The sequence below is a fragment of the Anastrepha ludens genome, chromosome 4 (genome assembly GCF_028408465.1).
Source record: "Anastrepha ludens isolate Willacy chromosome 4, idAnaLude1.1, whole genome shotgun sequence".
NCBI lineage: Eukaryota > Metazoa > Arthropoda > Insecta > Diptera > Tephritidae > Anastrepha > Anastrepha ludens.
The window spans coordinates 42255105-42274000 of NC_071500.1; the positions used below are offsets into that span (position 1 = coordinate 42255105).

General features: G+C 36.1%; 1 protein-coding gene across 3 annotated transcripts in view; it reads left to right on the forward strand.

Moving 5' to 3' along the window:
- The window catches only part of LOC128862101 (cell adhesion molecule Dscam2), a 308940-nt gene that overhangs the window by 199377 nt on the left and 90667 nt on the right, over window positions 1-18896 (forward strand). For all 3 annotated transcript variants that reach the window (XM_054100528.1, XM_054100530.1, XM_054100529.1), the window contains exon 8: window positions 18392-18543. In XM_054100528.1, coding sequence (XP_053956503.1) covers window positions 18392-18543 — 152 coding nt within the window. The remainder of the gene's footprint in view (window positions 1-18391; window positions 18544-18896) is intronic.

Consider the following 18896-nt stretch of genomic DNA (forward strand, 5'->3'; position numbering starts at 1 on the left):
ATACATACATATAAATGTGTGTACGTTGTTTTTTAAAATTTACCAAATTTCTGACTCGGTTTCAGTCACTGTTGCAAAAGCTCGGTTCGATTTCGATTCGGCTGAGGCTGAACTTTTCTTTAAGCACGGGTTTTTAAATATTTATCTGCAGCGCCAGTAAGTGCGGCTTGTGATCGGTTACTCAGTGTTTCAGTTCAGCTTTATACAAATAGTTCTAATAGTTCCATTATTGTAGTATTCTAGTTTAATAGCTCTAAATTATAAGTTATTAGTTTAAAGTTACAATAGAAAAGAAGAAATATTTCATATTAAATAGTTATACTATGCAACTATGCCTTTATCACCAAGAACATTTTAGTAAAATTCCGATAGACATAAGTGCGTCGGACTCGAATCAGTCCTGTGAAATTTTTCTTATAATCAAAGAAAAATTTTCGAATAATGCTTCTTCTTCTTCTCGTTTTATTAAATTAAATCCGGTTTCTCAAAACTTCTTGTACAAGAAAGTACAAGCGGTAATCGGTTTTCCCGTCATTACTGATTTAGCCAATCTATTGTCAGGCACCACGTTTTTCCATTCCCTTCTTCGCTTTTGACTCCACCTAACAGTGCCTGCTGCTTTATTCAGGTCTTGTGAAATACTCATTTTTTATAGATAGTTTTAGGAATATTTTTGGTTTTTTAAGAAAATAAAATGCGATCGTTTTGATTTTATACTGTGTGATTATTGACATCAAATAGTATACAAAAACATGTTTTTTTGTTTTTTTTTTGCCAGATTTTCTTGTAGTAGTGATTAACAAAATGGCGGACTTTTGAAAAAAAATGTATGTTTTTCGGGTGGAAATCGGACAGTAGTTTTCCCAATGTAGCACCTGCCAGAATGACAAGCCTAAAGAATAATAATCAGTTTAACTTTTTCGTTTCAGATGTCCTGAAGAGCCAAAATCCCGTTGACAAGCCACCTATCTTTTTTTGTAAGATGCTTACTTTGGTGCCACAAAAACATATGTCAAAAAAAAATGTTTTTGTATACTATTTGATGTCAAAAATAACATACTATAAAATCAAAACGATCGCATTTTATTTTCTTAAAAAAACAAAAAATGCCTAAAACCACCTTTATGTGGTTGTTTACTTCAGCTGTTAATTTTTTCGATGATTTAATTAGGTACACAAGTAGCAGAAACCCGTAACTTGTTCGATACTCTTTCCATGTACTGCGAGCTTACACCAGACAGGCGTTTAGGTATAGTCATCTTGGCTACCGATACCTGTCGCTTTCCCGAAGTTATACAACATCCACTGAAGGTCGTCTTCGTTGTCCGACATCGTAAATGCGTCCTTGGCGTAGCACATTATCTTCGCTTCATTTCCCAGCAAATACCCTCTTGCCCATGTAGATTGAATAGAATAGGACATAAGCTGTCGAGCAACGCAATGTGAATCTTTTTTTTTGCAATTATTAATAGATACAAACTATGTCGCTAAAATTTAAGAGTTGCTTAAAATTTAAACTTATACGAAGGTCGATACGAGTATTATTACAGGACACAACCCATGGGATCAGCATATGACCGCCATTCGAATTATTAAGAACCCGATTTGTTTGTCTTGCTTGCGGATGGCACTGGGCATTTTCTCTGTGAGTGTCCAGCGTTTGCTAGAGAAAGGCTACGAAGTCAAATTCGTTCTCTCAAACTGGATGATATTTTCAGAATTACCAAAAAATCTGGAAAATTCTCACAGGACTAACTACCGCTGTCTCTTATCTATCCTATCTCTTTCTCTCCGTCACTTCTCTTTTATCCTCCTTGACTATATACCCTTTCACTTTCCAGAGCTTTAAATACAATGGTCTTTTTAGCCTTAGTGTTTCAGGAATTAAACCTTTCGGAGCTTCTTGGTTGGACTCTCAAACTTCAATTTCAAGCTAATACGAAACTCAATTGGTTTTATTTATTTAAAAATTTGTTCATACCTATGTGGTATTTAAGTGTCTTGCATCATTACGTAGAACATGAAATGGTAAACTTAAATGTTGTTATTATCATTCTAAAATAGCAAACTCGTCGCTCTGAATTTTATAATTTACCTTTATTTACTTATTTTAATTTAATATTAAAAGTTAAGCTGTATCTTTAAGACTTTCCAGTATTTTACAATACATCAACTGGTTGGAAGTTACCAAATTTAAATAAAAATATTTGATTCATAGCAAATTTAAAACTAACTGTGAATGAATAAAATCAATGTTGTCAGTTTTGTCTTAAAAGATATTCCTTGGATGCACTGAGTAAAATTTTCTCAAAACTCAGACTTGATGCAATATTCTAAGACCGAATTCGGTTTCAGCGCAGCACAGCTTTCGACTAAACACTACTCAGTGTATTTAAAAACTAACTTTTTGCATGATATTATACCTAATTTATGTGAAGTTATAAATTAGTAATCGAAATATGCCTTGTCTTTTTTTTTAATAACTTTTAAACATGAACTTAAATTAATATGACTTTAATAAAAAATACATATTTTTTGTACTATTAAAACTGTTCGGTTTCGATTGTATATTGATAATTCGGCTCTGAAAAAATAATATTCGGTTATCCTCTACCTTTTGAGAGAGTATGAGTGTCGTTGGTGTCTTGTAGTTGCTGTTGTGCTTAGTTGAAATGCTTTACTTACTTATGCTAAACCAGCACAAATGCTACACAACAATACATCGTTACTAACTCACATCCTTGTGCACTTACATACCTACTTTCATATATACCTGGTGATTACTAAAACAAAATTTGCATACCCATTCGTAGGTGTAAGACATAGTAAATATGTACGTACGTAGCCTAAGAGCCACTGCATTTTGCATCAACCGTTTTGGACGGCAACTGTTTTGCCAAACGTTACAATGAGCGCATACCGGCATGACAGCAACGAAGGTATTCTCTTGCTAACTCTGCTGTAATGGCATAAGCTCATGTGACAGAAACATGAAGCATATATGTATGACTGCATTCATTACTCATACATTAGCATACACATATTGGGTTGTCTAAGAAGTTCGGTAAATTTAAACCAAATTAAAATAATTCCTATCTCTTTTCTAGGGAATTTTATTAAAGCAAATACAAAAGACATTTCGTCTTTTGGAAATACTATAAAATGGTATGCATTAATACGGCTTTGCATAATCCCGAATACTGTAAAATTGGTATATTAGCATTGAGTCCCACACAATTTAAAAAATGCCCAGAACGAGGGTCGTGTTGATCGGGTTTAAAAAAAATGCTGAAAAAATACGAACACATTGCATTAAAAGCTGGGTATAATATCTGCAGAGATCAGAAATCATGGATTTAAGCACCGAAATCAAACAACAATAAACTGTTTAGCTTATCCAAGATAAAGATCTAAGATCACCTAAATGACCCAATATTGCAAAAGTTGTTCGCTTGTGAAGCAAATTGTCACCTGTTTCTTCGGCATTAATGGACATGTGGCTACACCGACGTAAAACATTACATTTTTAATGGTATACAACAATTGCTTTGCCATAAACAGAAGATATTTATTTACATATACTTATTGCCATTAATTTGTTCATTTCGAAACAGCAAAAACTAAAGAAAAGATAAAAACTTGAGCAGTGACGAGGAACTTCGTAATTTATTCATTAACTTAATGGAATGATACACCACAGTGCATCATATCAACAAACAGCTGTTTATGGTTACGGCGAAAAACCAAAATTCCATTGTTACGGAATAATGGCATGCCACCTCTAATCGGCTACAGTGTTACCCATAGGTTGGCTCGATCAGCAGATTTATGTGGTTATGGTTAGTTCAACCTTTGGTGCTTAGTTCGAAGAACACTCTTCTCTAAAATTATATACAAGGTATTACCATATATTTAGCATTGTTTATTGTCTTAGCCAAGGTTGTAGTGTGTTTATTGATTTTCTTCCAAAAATAGATGGGCCTATAATTTTCTGAGAATGGACTTTTATGAGAAGATTTTGTTCCAGAAATAGAAAGGCCTATAACTTTGCGAGGATGGACTTTTATGAGAAGATTTTTCATAGCAGAAATATACTCGGAGGTTTGCCATTGGTTGCTCATGGGTGGCCTCCATTAGAAGATATCTTTTCTATCATTTGGAGTCATGCCACAGCGGGCAATATTTCTCTGGAATTGGTAATCCAAAATATGTTCTTTCTCGGAAACAACGCAGCATTCGGTAACATTGTTATTAAAATTAATTTAATTAATTATATTACCAATATTGGCACAAAAGTTTCAAAGTCTGAAAATTTTATTTAAAATTATTAGATACTTAAAGGCGATGCACAGGCTACCAAGTTTCCTGTTCATTTTTTATAAGCAAAAGTAAATTTTTCGTAAATTGGACATGCAATCGCCTGAAATCAATATCATTCAATAATAATTAGTGGTTTTTGATAAATGAATTCAGTACTTTGACTTTTTGTTAACCACCCTAATATGGACATATTCATATATACTTAACTTCTTTTATTTAAAACGAAATTAGGTATCTTCTTTTCATCAGATTCAGTGTCATACAATGTCTGGGAGGCTGGCAAGGTTATATGGAATTTGTAAAAGATAGAAGAAAATATTGACAGCGAGGTGGATACTAAAACGGTATTAGTTTGGGGAAAGATAAAACCATTATTTTTGCGTTACATTTTTGCGCAAATGGCCGTAGCCTTTACTAACATACTGATCAACTTCGATTATTTCTGTGATTCTGTCGACATTTTTGACATTATCAACATTTTATTTAACATAAAAAATGCCGGAATGGAATCTATGACACCAAAATTGCACGAAATGAGCTATTACAGTGTCGGCACACTAAAAACCACTAACAATTTCAGCGGCCTTGCTTTATCAAAGAAAAACTGTAAAATGTACCGAATTTTTTCATTGTGACTTCCATTGTTAACAGCCTGTAACTCACAACTGAAGCGAAAAACAAAAACAGCAAAATAATTTTTTTAGTGTCAAATGTCACCTTGACAACGAGCATGAAGTTTAAATTGTTTGATCGATGCTTTACGAGATATCCGATATCTACAAAAAAAATAACGGATTTCTTTTTTTACACATATGCCGGACCTGGCACCGAGCGATTACAACCTTTTACTCTCATTGCAAAACTTCCTAGGTGATAGGAAATTGGTACCAATATTTCTATAAGAGAGGCATTATGAAGCTACCTTTAAAATGGGCATAAATTATACAACAAAACAGTGCAGCTTTGACCCAAATCGGAACTTCTTAAATGAAGTTTTGAATCAATGTTTATGATTGTATTTTTTTTTTTTTTTTTTTTAGGTTTGATTTTTGTACAATATTGGCAATTGAAGCTCATCTCATTTGCTCTCGCGATAGTGTGATTTCAATGCCGCTGATTTTGAAACCTATACTATGTAAGTCGTTAAACGAAAAATTTGGGACCTTTAAAAGTATGGTCCGACAGAGGTTATGGAGACTAATTTTCATTTTGCACGTCTCATCAGATAATCTCGAGCTAAGGGCATTAAATTTTACTCTCATATTGCGTAATCGCATTCGGCTTCTATGGGTCCCGGCTCACGAAAGGAAAGGATATGGACGAGGTTCTCATGACAGTTGGTTCTAGTTAAATAACCTACAGAGTCACTTTTGCCACTCAGAAGCGGATACCTCCAAAACGAGTGGCTTAAAGGATTGCACAGTTGACAGTGCGGCGTCGAAAAACGTTGACCTCGTATATTATTTTTGATGTGTCACCGACTCAGAAAACAGTAGGTGCAAATCAGGGCTGTAAGACGGATGATCCACCAATTTGATCTTTTGACTGCTCAATAACTCTCACATTTTCCGAAAATTTGTGGCAACCAATTGATGCTATATCTCTCAGAATTTACTATTTTTTAGTTTCTCTGGTGGCACAGCTGCAGCTTGACCAGATTTTTCGAAAAAAACAGGCGTCCATTTGCTTTGAAGTGTTTCTTCCCCGAAAATCTTTTCTTGGTTTAAGCTCATTTGGAAAACCTATTATATCAATTTGGGCCGGCTCATTTGCATATGTCCAAAATTAGATATGATAGGCATGCTTTGAACTACCGTGACTGATTTTCTTCAAAATTTCTTTACGCCAATCGATTTGAGTTACTTTTGGGCAATTTTCAAGTTATAAGGTATCCGACGAGAACAAACGTTCTTCACAACTAAATGTTCATGCAACATTGCATGTATGCTGGGCCCACTAACGAGCTCTATCTCCCCATATATCACATGATGATCTCACGTTATCAATTGACGCACAACAACCGTTTTTGGATGACATTCACGAAATTCATTCTGCAAGGACCGACGGCCACGTGGGAACTCGTTGCTGTAGAACATTTTACAGGGGGTAAGTGCTTCAACGCCAAAATTGGAAGTAAGATGATCAATGTAGTCCCTTCTCGATAATCCAAGTCAAAAATCGAAATATTATAAATCAATTTCACCAGTTAATACCACCTTTTGGGCGAGATGGATTACTCAACTCACTGAGAAAAAAACAAATTAAGTTCGTAAGGAAAAACATTATTAGTGAGCTAAATAATACTAAACTTTTCGATAAAAATATCGAATTACCGCTTGTCAAATGCAGTGTTGCAAAGGCTCAAAAATATATTTGGTAAACCCCGTAATACATAGGGAGATTCTGCTATGTACGTTTCTTCCAGAACAATCCCGATTCGTCGGCATTAAATATTTGATCTGGAGTATAATCAAATTATACAATCAATTATTTTCCTAGTTTATCCGGAAAACTTTTTTCAGCATTTGTCTGCTTAAGCTACTTCTCTTTTTATTTTTACATTGAAAAATGCGTGTCTTTTTAGAAAACCTATCAACCACCCCTCATTTGCACTAAATACCAGTTTCTTCGTTTCCTGAAGACTTGTTGATGGTTTAAATTTTTTGAAGTTGGTTGTATATTTTAAGCTCTTTCTCTTTTATAATTTTCCCATTTTTGCTTTGCAAATCTTCCATCCAAACATCCACGTTTTCTACAAAATTTCGACTATGAGAAGATATTTATACTAGATATTTAGTTCCGATCCTGAAATTACTGATTGTCGAATGGAATTCTCATTTATTCTAATTGTTCTTATAGTCGCTCCTCTTAAACCAAAAGCTTTGCCAACAGATGTGGGACCTTCGCCACCTCTCTTCAGACAGTCTAAGATTTTTATGTTGTTTCCTAACGAAACTGGTTGTCTCTTCGGAATATTTTGTTGTTGTTTAGGCAGTTTATTGATAAAGGTACTGTAAAAACGATGTAAAATAATATTCTTATAGAACTTTCCTAAACCGAAAGTAATTCAACACAATATTACCTTTTTTAGGAGTAAAAAGTTATCAACAATATAAATCAAACTAAGCATTTCACCACCTAATTAAAAAAACTTTAATTTGAACATTAACTTACAGAACTTTATTGAAATTATTTATTAACTTTAACACAATACTGACTAACGAAATGCTGTCTTCACGCTGAAGTACAACGAGCTAAACAAAAAAGCGATAATAAGAATCGGGTATTCCCCGTAAAGTAAACAAGCCATGAAATAATAGACCACGTGACTAACACACATATGGGCATAAACCGACCGACGATTTGTTTACTTATGTATACCAGGGGTTATTCCCCCAATTATATTTTTTTGCTGTATAAATAAGTTTTTATAAGATACTGCCAAAATAAAAATTAAAAAATGTGTTTATGTATTCGAGCTAGAACAAAAAATTCTTTTATTTCTATAAAAGAAGTTGGGTGTACTTGTTCTTTAAAATTATAAAGGACATATGACAGACCATATTAAGAATCTAGTTATATTTTAAGTTTCTAAAAAATGATATTTGTGAAAACTTTTAGAATTTTTTCAACTACTTCAGCCAGAAATTTGGACTTAACCTATACAAAGTGGGTGCTTCTTTTAACCGAACTAAGTATTATTTGTATCGGATCTAAATAAGATGGAGAGCAAGACATGTAATACATTCGGACGAGGTTTTTTAAGTAGTTAAACAGATAAACTCAGCTATCAAAAATTGGGCGTGGAATCACCAATTTATTTAAATTTTACTTGCGTCGTTCTTTTCTCGGGTTCATCATCTGTATCAAATTTAAGTAATTTTGCTTCATTAATAACAAAGATATCAAGTTTTTTTTCTTTTTGAAACTTAGTGTTATATAGAAGGTGGGCCTAGTTATTAGCCAATTTCGTCCATTTTCAATAAAAATCTACTTGGGAGAAAGGGTAATATGTTTCCCAGGTCTGACAAACGGACATTAAGACATGGCTTAATCGGTTCCTCTCCTCAGTTTGAGTTTTTAAGTATATACATGCATGCCTACATCTATCTCGATTCCTTTATGATATTACAAACAACCGTTATATGAACAAATTATCATACTCTTGGACCTAAGTGCGCGAGCATCCATACAGCAAAGGTATGACAGCAGAAAATCAGGGAACACGTAAAAGAAATCACAGCAGACAACAAACATTCTGGATGACAACAGGAGCCAGTATTTGTTTTCATTTAGATGTGTTATCATAAAATAAGAATGTGTTTTTATTGTTGTTTGCTTGCTGTAGGATATGACCGAAGCTGATGTCAACCATTGTCAACAGAATCACGAAACATACCACTCAGATGCCAACAGAGGACAAACACACACATACTTATATATACTCGTATATATATACATATATATAGCCATGCATTGCCTAGTTGTTGGTATGTTAGCACCGATACGACGTTTAAAGCGCTTCAAGTTGTCCACAGGGAGAAGTACTGTATGCGCATACATACATACTCCTGTGCTTGTTGTATCGGCGTAGCGTCAAGTCGAAAAAGTTTGAAACTTTCTTTTCCTCACTCTTTTTCCATCAACGCACAACATACCGTGTATGAAAAATCCGGATCAGTAAGATTTCATCAGCGGTTTGGAATTAGATTTAACTGTATTCAGAGTAGGGCGTGGTCAAATACTTAATATTGGTAACAATATGCAACACCAAACAAAAAAAATAAAAAATTAAAACTAACGAGGTTCTAACTACACCTTATGATAAAGGTCACCCAGAAATAATCTTGGTCGTCGTACTCTGGTTTTAAAATGTATCTGAATTTAGGAAGTACCAAACTCTCAACCCTTTTTAAATAGTAATGGCAACAGAATTCCAAGACTTTTACGTTACGAAAGTAGAAACAAAGTTTGAAGACATTTAGGCACTCACACCAAATAAGGACAAAATGAAACCATTAACTGAGTCTCGGCATGAAATTAACCCTCGAAATCATTGATTGACATTCTATTACTACATTCTAAGCCATTCCAGATTGTTTTATGTACTTATTTTTTGTGTCGAAAGTTTAGTTTGAACAGATAAAAGAAACGTGATTTTAACCGAACTAAAGAATATTTATATCAGATATAAATGAGCGGGAGAGCAATAGGAGCGGAAAGTTTGGCCGAGTTCATGAGATACACGCATTTATGGAACCCGTAAGTGAGCGTGGCAACACACATTTTTCAAAATCTACGTCCGTATTTCTTTTTCGGGCCCACGCGATACTTCCTTTGTTTTACTTTTGAAAATTAACTTTATAAGGGAGGTGGGCGTGCCTGTTGGACGATTTTTAAGAGCAACATATCGCGAAATTCCTGATTCTTTTTGCATATATAATCGTTAAAATGAGGCGACAATATTTCAGTTTGGTAAACAAATTTCAAGCAACTGGTTTTATCGAGGAGAAAAAAAGACTGGCAGACCAAAGATTAAAAACTAGACGTTCTGTTGAAAATATTGCTGCTGTAGTGCCAATCTTCAACAAAGCGCAAGACTCTTTGATGTGCCATCTCAGAAAGAAGCTCATACATTTGGCTGACAAGTATCAATGGATGTGGTATGTCAGGACTCGATAGCGATAGATCGAGTGACGTTTATTTGATACAAACAACACAAGTACAAATACAAAGATAGGCCTTAACTCTACTGGGGTATAAATATATATCTGACCCTACCATAAGTTCCATTACAAGTTAAGTCCATTATAGATATGAAACTACAGGATGGGCCATATAGCGTTTGCTTTTTGAATCACCTATTTTTTTGAGAATGGTAACACAAATGACATGTCAAATGTGTTCATAATTTACTTAAAGGTTTGACATTTACGAAATGGGGCGCTATACGCTTGAACAAAATTGGGAAATATTGAAAACCTATTTCCAAAGTGGTGAGTCTTCTTCTTCTTCCGCGGTTACAGTAAATGGCGAGCGTTACCGTGACATGATCAACGAGTTTTTGTTTCCAAAAATTCAAGAGGATGACATGGACGACATTTGGTATCAACACGACGGTGCAACTTGTCACGCTACCAAAGTTACACTCGAACTTTTGGCTACCGTTTTTGAAAACCGAATAATCAGCCGAAATTCCGATATCAATTGGCCGCCTCGGAGCTGTGATTTAAGCCCATTGGACTATTTTTTGTGAGGAGCCGTTAAGGACAAATGCTATGCGAGCCATCCAGAGACGATTGATGCTTTAAAACACGAAATCGAAGTTGTCATTCATGAAATTGTAGCACAAACAATCGAAAATGTGCTTAAAAATTGGATTGATCGAATGGCCTACTGTAAAGCCAGTCGTGGCAGTCATTGGAACGATATTATTTTTCATTCATAAATGACAATGTTCAATCTTCAGAATAAAAAAGTTTAGTGTTTTTTATAGCCGATTCAAAAAGCAAAATTTACATGGTCCACCCTATATTATACTCTTTTGAATGAAATTAGTTTTATTTGATCACGTAAATTGCAGCATGCACGGTTTCCATGCATATTGATCTCGCGGCTCGGACCAAAGATTGTTTGAGACTCTCCAAATTTCTGTGAGGTCTTCGACAGAACAAGCGATTCAGATCTAGACTTCCAGGAATACTGTTTTTTAACCACTGCTGGGTGGCTTTTCCCTTATGGGATGGAGCGGAATCTTTCTGAAAGATCCAACGCTCTCCATTAAAGAGAGTACTGTTCTACTGCTTCACCAAACTACTGCTCCTAAGATATCCTCTTTATATACTTTTTCTTCGATCTTAACCTCTTTTTCGCAGAAATGAAGAGATTTAACGCCTTTACAAGACACCGAAATGTGTACTGGTTTCATAAAACAAGGAATGGATTCACGTGGAGAAGAGTAATAACACGGACTCTTCATAGTTCTTTAGTGCGCTTCCGTACAGGGTGCTTTCACAATTGCACAAATACATGCACATGGTTCTAACCTGCTCGTTCCCCTGCTTGCTTGGTTGATTATTTTGCTAACACTTTTGAGCTTTTTTTTGAATAAAACATATCTATCTGTGTGTTCATGTATCTGTGCGTGTGTATGTGTGCGCATATTGAAGTTTTAACTTCCTTTTCCGCTTTAACGCCAACACAACACCAAATGCAAACAATCAACAAACCAGCTGGGAAGCATCACGTATAAAATCAAGCAAAACTCAATACTACTGCAAACTGCCGACAAGGAACTTTTCAACTCATACCACCAATAGCGGCGTTCCATATACTCGCACATTTACTTCAGCAAGTAAACAAATTCCTCTGATGGGAGTCTGACACGCAACCAACTAAACCAAACTATTCATTTGGGTTGTGGTTATGTTGGTTGTTTGTTTAACATGTGAAATAAGGCAGTGTGTGCGTTTGATTTTTTTTAACTTTTTCTTTCTGATTGTCAGTTTCTGTTGCGATTGCATGCCAATTGAATTTACCGTCTGCTAACTGCTGTGTTGTTAAAATGTTTGAGATTGCATTCGAAAAGTTGCTCTGTATAGCCATGATTTTTTTGCTTACCGGCATGAACTCATTGTTTCATTCCATTCCTTTGTCTTCCTCTTTTTCTCAAATATTTAGTGCATCCAACTGTTCTGCAGCATTTATTTTTATGGAAAGGCGGCCAGGTGTGCTTGGCAGTGGTAATTCGGTAACACCACGAAACTCGTCTGTTCGATCTATTGAAGGAATAAGAAATTGTAGATGGTTTCCGTAAAGGATCGTTCACCAGCTCATTCCTCATCATTTTACACCCGTTTAAGTCAGCAACTTCGGGAGTCACCTACAAGAGTTTCAGCCTCATAATAAGATTAATTTAATTTAATTTTCAGATCTTGCTCAGTTTGTATTTTTGGCGCACTTTTTAGAAAAAAGTATTTTCCTGATCACCAAATTTCTCTATTTTTCTGCGTTATATGTAACTTTATTTAAATAATCCGTGCTTGCCCTTGCTGCAAGAAAGGTATCCCCAACGGTTGTGAAGTAAATGATAAATAAGCTAACTGAAAAGGTTTTATACCTCCTCAAAACCCGAAAATTACCACACTCACATTTTCGCGATTATAATATTGAGAAGTAATCCTAGAATTTAAATTCTTATAAAACCTTTACACAGGATATCCCGTGGCAGAATTAAGAACTAAAACCTAATTACTAATGATATAAATTTATTCCAATAACTATTACAAAGAAAAAGAAGAAGAAGGGAAAATTATTTCTTCTAAATATTGACCGTTACTCGGATACATTCTTGGAATCTATCCTCCGTACTTCGCGCCACTCGCTGGAGAAGTGTTGTCGGGATGTCATAATTCGATGGGTTTGTTTTATAGACTGTTTATATAATTGCATGGAATTAAGTTAATAGGGGTAAGACCGGTCGAGTGGCCAGGATATGACACCGAAACGGCTTATCAGTTTCTTAAGGACGAAATAACGCAGTATTGCCATAGTCTCACTGGCCATTTGTAGGCTAAAACTATAGGTGACTACTCAAAGAAGGATATTCTCTCCTCATTGGCAAAAATTAGTTGAGCATGTGCCGCAAAGAGACACCGACCACTTTCACTTCATTAGTTTCCCCCCTATATGTATAGGGAATGTTTACGCAGCAAAAATAACAACAACATAAATTGCTGGGCCTCGACGATTTTCCAAAAAATTTGGTCTAATTATTCCACTACTTCATAATTTCCACCAAATCGCCACTTTGGCACTATGACGATCCACGCACAACAGGTTTTGGAAGTCCCAGGGCAGCCGTTCTCTTGCCGCATGGACTGAGGAGGGTTACAGTACAAACTTGCAGCAACGAGTTCAATATTTTCGTTTGTTTTCGATGTTCGGCTGAGCCCCAGCCGTGGTCTTTTTGCCACTGAACTTGTTGACCGGAACCTTCGAACCCATGAATGATTCAAATCTTTACTTGAGGCATCACGTAAATGTCAAATATTGTAACAAGTAAATGTAAAAAACCTAATACGAGCAAATGCACACGAGTCAATGGTCTTCACTGCGATATCGTGACTTATTAACCCGAAAGAATAACAATTCAACGCAGCCCTCTCTCCGCTCATACGCCCAACGGTTAGGGAGAAATTTTAAATTTAAAATCTAATTCTGCTACAGGACACCCTGTATTTTGCGTTTGTATAACAAGTGATCTAAATTTCCACGATTTATTTCGGTTAAATCATTTGAGTAGCTACTTACTAGGTTATGTGCAGAGAGGCTATTGTGATGCACACCTTGTAGTAATGGCTAGCATACCAATTACAAAAACCAAATCTCATAAAAATATTGTCACGATCAAAGGCAGAGACAAGGCTTCCCGTTTATAGAAAACAACTACCATAGATCAAATGATAGCTTGAATATTCCATTTGCTTAAGAATCTACAACGCCTATGATTAACAGACGTGGGCATATTTTTTCGTGACCGAAATAAACTCTGAAAAACGTGGTCGTTAACATTTTCTAAGAGATTTAAGTCCGGTGGATATTACCCAAACTTGGATTATTGATTATTGACGCAATTAACGCGTGTTAAAGCTGATTAAGCATACTTCGACTGATGTGAAAATGTAACCATCTGGCTATTCTTCTAGTAATTTAAATGTGGCATCAATAACATTTTTAGCAGGCTTTCATTAGAAATATAAGTAGCTGTCCTTGGATTTCGCTCTTATCAGCCTTATTAAGTGCTTAATGAAAATCGCTTCTGATCACCCTTCATACTTACTATTTAAAAAATTTAAAAGATTCTGTAAAAGAACTATAATAGAACTATTTTTCCACACAAAAACTTTGCTGTTCGACAATAAGCCTATTGCCGTACCAAAAACCTTGGTACCAGTGGTTTTAAAAGCCTACAAATATATTACAATAACTAAACGTTTTGTCTAAATTTAAAAAAAGGGAAAATACAAATGTAGAAACATTAAACATCAATGCCATTACCAAGAGAAAGCAAGAGAGCAGAAGTGACTTCAGCATAGTTGACGCTACTGAAAGCTACTAAAAGCATACAATAATTATTGTACTGGTAATGTTGGAATAAACTTTGTGTGCACCAAAAATCTGGAACTAAAACTGGATTCATAATTAAAAACCATAAAGATTTATGCACAAAATAAAAGTTAAACAATATGCCGCCACTCGTACTTCTCTAACACCCCTTCGGCCTTCATTCACTCTGGCCAATCAACTGAATATTCAAAGAACTATGTAATTTGCTGAAGAACTTGTTGCAATGAAATTTCCGCTAATTAAATCACAAATACAACAATCCTTACAATCCTTCGGAACTCATAGGCTGCACAGCCTGTAGGAAAATTTTGACAGCACTTAGCCATAATATTACTCATATACTGGAGGTTGCACCGTGTTAGGTCGAGCTCCTACTCCTCTTTGTGGCATGCACCTTGATATTTTTGGAGGTAAATGGAGGGACCAACAGTTTCACGCACACCTCCGAACGCCAGATGGCTTTTGTGAGGAGCTTTTTCACGACAGAAATGCGCTCGGAAATTTACCATTGCATGCCGAAGAGCGTTTGCTCTTCTTCTGTCCGGTTTCCGGGGCTTCGAACCCGTGCACTTCCGAATGGTAGCCGCGCACCAACACATTCGGCTACGGCGGTCGCCAATAATAGCTCCAGTAAATTACATATACAGTTCTTATACAGTTATTTACCTACTTTATATATAGGGTTTTCCAATAACAGGTGTTAGGTGTTAAACAGGAGAGATGATTTACTATGATTTATGGCCATAATTGGATGGTACTGATCTGGACAAAGTTTATTTTCAACAAGACAACGCTACGTGTCACACAAGCAACGAAACCATTGATCTTTTACGGGAAAAGTTTCCGGGTCGTGTTATCTCTCGAAGAGGTGATCACAATTGGCCATCGAGATCTTGTGATTTAATACCTTGTGACTTTTTTCTTTCGAGCCACGTGAAAGGGAAGGCTTACGCCAATAGTCCAGTTCCGATTCAATACCTCAAAGATGGAGTTCGTGAGGCTATAGGTGGAGGAGGCCATAGGAAATAGCATTCTTCTTTGAATATCAAAATCACACCTCTGAAAACCATTTTTTTTCACTTCGTTAAATAACTAATTTTCGACTACAATTGTTCTAACTCATTTCAATCAAAATCCAACTGTTCTAACTCATTCAAATCAAACTGACCGATTTCTGATGAGCTTCCCAACTCAGTAGTATTCGATTTTCTACAGGCATTTTCTATTTATAAACGTATACTTATCCACTTTCATACATTCGCATTGCTTGATTTTACATCTCCATCCATCGTCAATATCCGTTTCAGCAGGCAGTTCGTAGCAAAGTTGGCATCGTTACTTTACCAACATAATTAATTGCCAATTAGGAAAGCATGTCGAAAGCACCATAGTACATATGTAGTGTACATACATAAATGGGCATGCATAAAAGAAAACAAGAAACAAATAGTAAGTCATTTTACAAACGTTATTAAACAAGGCAAAACATCAATCACAAAAAAAATAATAATAATAATGATTAAGAGTAATTCCAGCAAAACTTGGAAAGAATAAGAAGAAATATTATATGAAAAATATACAGCAGTAATACATTCTCTTAAGTCGAACCCTAAACAGAATACGCTGAAATGGCTGTACCACTGACCAATCAATGCTCTCATAAGCTGACCACAGTTCACGAATAAAGCCTTGGGGATAGGAAACAGGGCTGTAGCGTGGGAATCACTTTACCTTAGAATTGAATAGCCAAGAGATTAACGTCTAAAAATATATTCTGAGCAAATTTGGAATCATGGTCCGATTTCGTTGAAATTTGTATTTATTCTATTTCCTCTTAAGAATGAAAAATTACGAAATATGTTAAAGATTGGCTCACTTACACGCCTTCTTTCATGAGGATGTAAGTATTAATTTTTATCCATTTTTTAGCAAATTTGGCTTACGCATTTGTCTTACTCACAAAAAAATAATCATCTGAGTCAATGTTATCCTGTTATTCATAATAACCGCTTGAAGTGAGACACATAAGCCTTCAAAAGTCTTCTTTAATTACTTGTTACTTAATTACTTGAACCCTCGAATGGCTCGGATCCACATGTGGGCAGAGGGATCTCACGACCTTACAAGTTTGTGTACTTGTCCAGCGCTCGCTGAGTTGACGCGAAGCCCACGCTTCGAGGAGCAAACCGCATGTGGTTAAGTTTTACACGCGATGCCTACACGTACCAGATTTAATATTGCGTTAAGCGCTAGAGTAGGAGTATTCCGAAGCGTCTCACTGATTCCAATAAATGCAGATCTTTGAACTCTCTGCAGATTATTCACCGATGCCATCCTCTCCAGTGAGTTCTAGGAGACAATGAGTAGATGCAACAAAATTCGCCAAAATACAACTCTTGGCGAGAGGCCTATCTTTTTTCCATACAAGGCAATTGTCGCCTTTCTTAACCTCTCCTCAATGTTTGGGCTTTTACATACTATAACTTTCTGTCAAGGATTAAACCTTGGTATTTCACTTTATCAGAAAGCTGAATTGAGCTGTGGGTATTTTATATTTCCTCAAAAATAGGACGAGCTACGTCTTAAGAGGATTTCGCGATAGGCCGCAATCCCAACTAACAACTACGTTGAGGTATCCCTGCATCAAATCATATCTACCAACTGTTCTCTAGCAATAAGAGTCATGCCATCCACGTAAGCAATTACCATGCAGCCCTTTCTCGCCAGCTCCTCCAGCAGGTCATTGAGAACTCACAACTTTTGTTCTATCGAGTAAAATTGTACAATCATATCAAATCGACAAACTTTTTGATGCCGTTCTGCTATAAAATCACTTGGTCTGGTGTCAAAGAAGCTATTAAGCCAGTTTTAAAGAACCTCATATGGTTTGACAGGGAGCGGAGAAATATGGTGATCGGTCGGTGCAAGGTCCAGAGAATACGGTAGATGCTAAAGGATCTCCCATTCGAGTGATTTTGACGACTTGTTCAAAATGTGGCGTACCGCTGTCGTGAAGGACCTTGGTTTAACCATTATGCTCAGGTCTTTTCAGTCGGATAGTCTCATTCACGCGGTGTAGCCTGGCAATCTAGAGCTCCTTGTTGACCGTGACATGTTTTCGAGCATTTCCCAGTGCACCATGTCCTCCCGGTCTCTTCTTTGGATAAAGATCCGACTCGACTCTCGGCTTTGGCGTATCTCCTGGAGCCACCCCTCCTTTATTTGCTTCATATTGATGTATATCTACTATTTTCATATCTCGTGACGATTCGGCTCAAAAAGCACTGTTTATGACCGCGTGTTGCTTGACGGCGGGCGAGATGCTGAGAAGCAATTTGAAGCCGACTTTCTTTGTTTTTTTTTTTCGTTGAGCTCGTGAGGCAACCCAAATTTTCGGTAAATCTCATTGAATGAAGGTGATTGAAAATCGTTTGCTGTAGTTTGCAAATTATTTTGATAAGTTTTTAACTCATTGTGTCTTAATACATATTTCTGATAGTATGTGGATAGTTATTAACCGACATATATACATATTTCTGAACTTTATTTTATAAAATGTAGAGAGTAACGTGTTGTACTTGAGAGGATGAGAAGCGTGTATGACAGGCGATCAGTTTTTAGGTCTTTTGTCATTTAAGAAGGAAAATGTGAAATTACATCGGGGCTCCAGCTACCATTGCGTGTACAAAACTGAAATACTCTTACGCACCTACATATATGCGGGGTAGTCTATGTAAAGCATTTTATTTTGTATTCAAAAGAATCTGCTAAATAATAGTCACTAATGTATGATTATATCGCTCTGCCTAAAGGCAAATCTACCTTGTACCATATTATACTGCTTATACATTATATACTTATATTTTCTCTATCAATACTTGTGTATGCCACTCCCTAACATTTCTCTCCTTTTAAATATTTCTTTTCATACGCTGCTATACAGATTTATGATTGGGCAATACATCACAGTCCATGGCGATGTAATTAGTCACGTCAACATTAGCCACGTCATGGTTGAGGATGGTGGCGAATATTCGTGCATTGCGGAGAATCGTGCGGGAAAGGTGCAACATGCGGCGCGCTTAAATATTTATGGTATGTACAGTAGAAAAATATATAAAAATAGTTGAAGAAAAAATATGATTCCCATTTAAAACTTTTCACATGCCTATCTATGCCGATTTTTTATTGGGCATTTTTTATTTTTGCATAGGTTTGAGAGCGCCCTGCCATCAATGCCACCACCTAAATGTTGTCATATCGTTGTGCAAATAAACAAAAAATTCGTAGTCTTGCTATATCAGTGCAGCCAACCGCTTCCGTCAGAGCCGCACCCGCGCTCACAGGCATTGGTACACATTTTCAACTATTCGTTCAGGTCATTCACAGCGAAAATGGAAAAATATTTTTCCCTTGTCTGCATTTGGCTTGGACTTTCGTTCTCCATA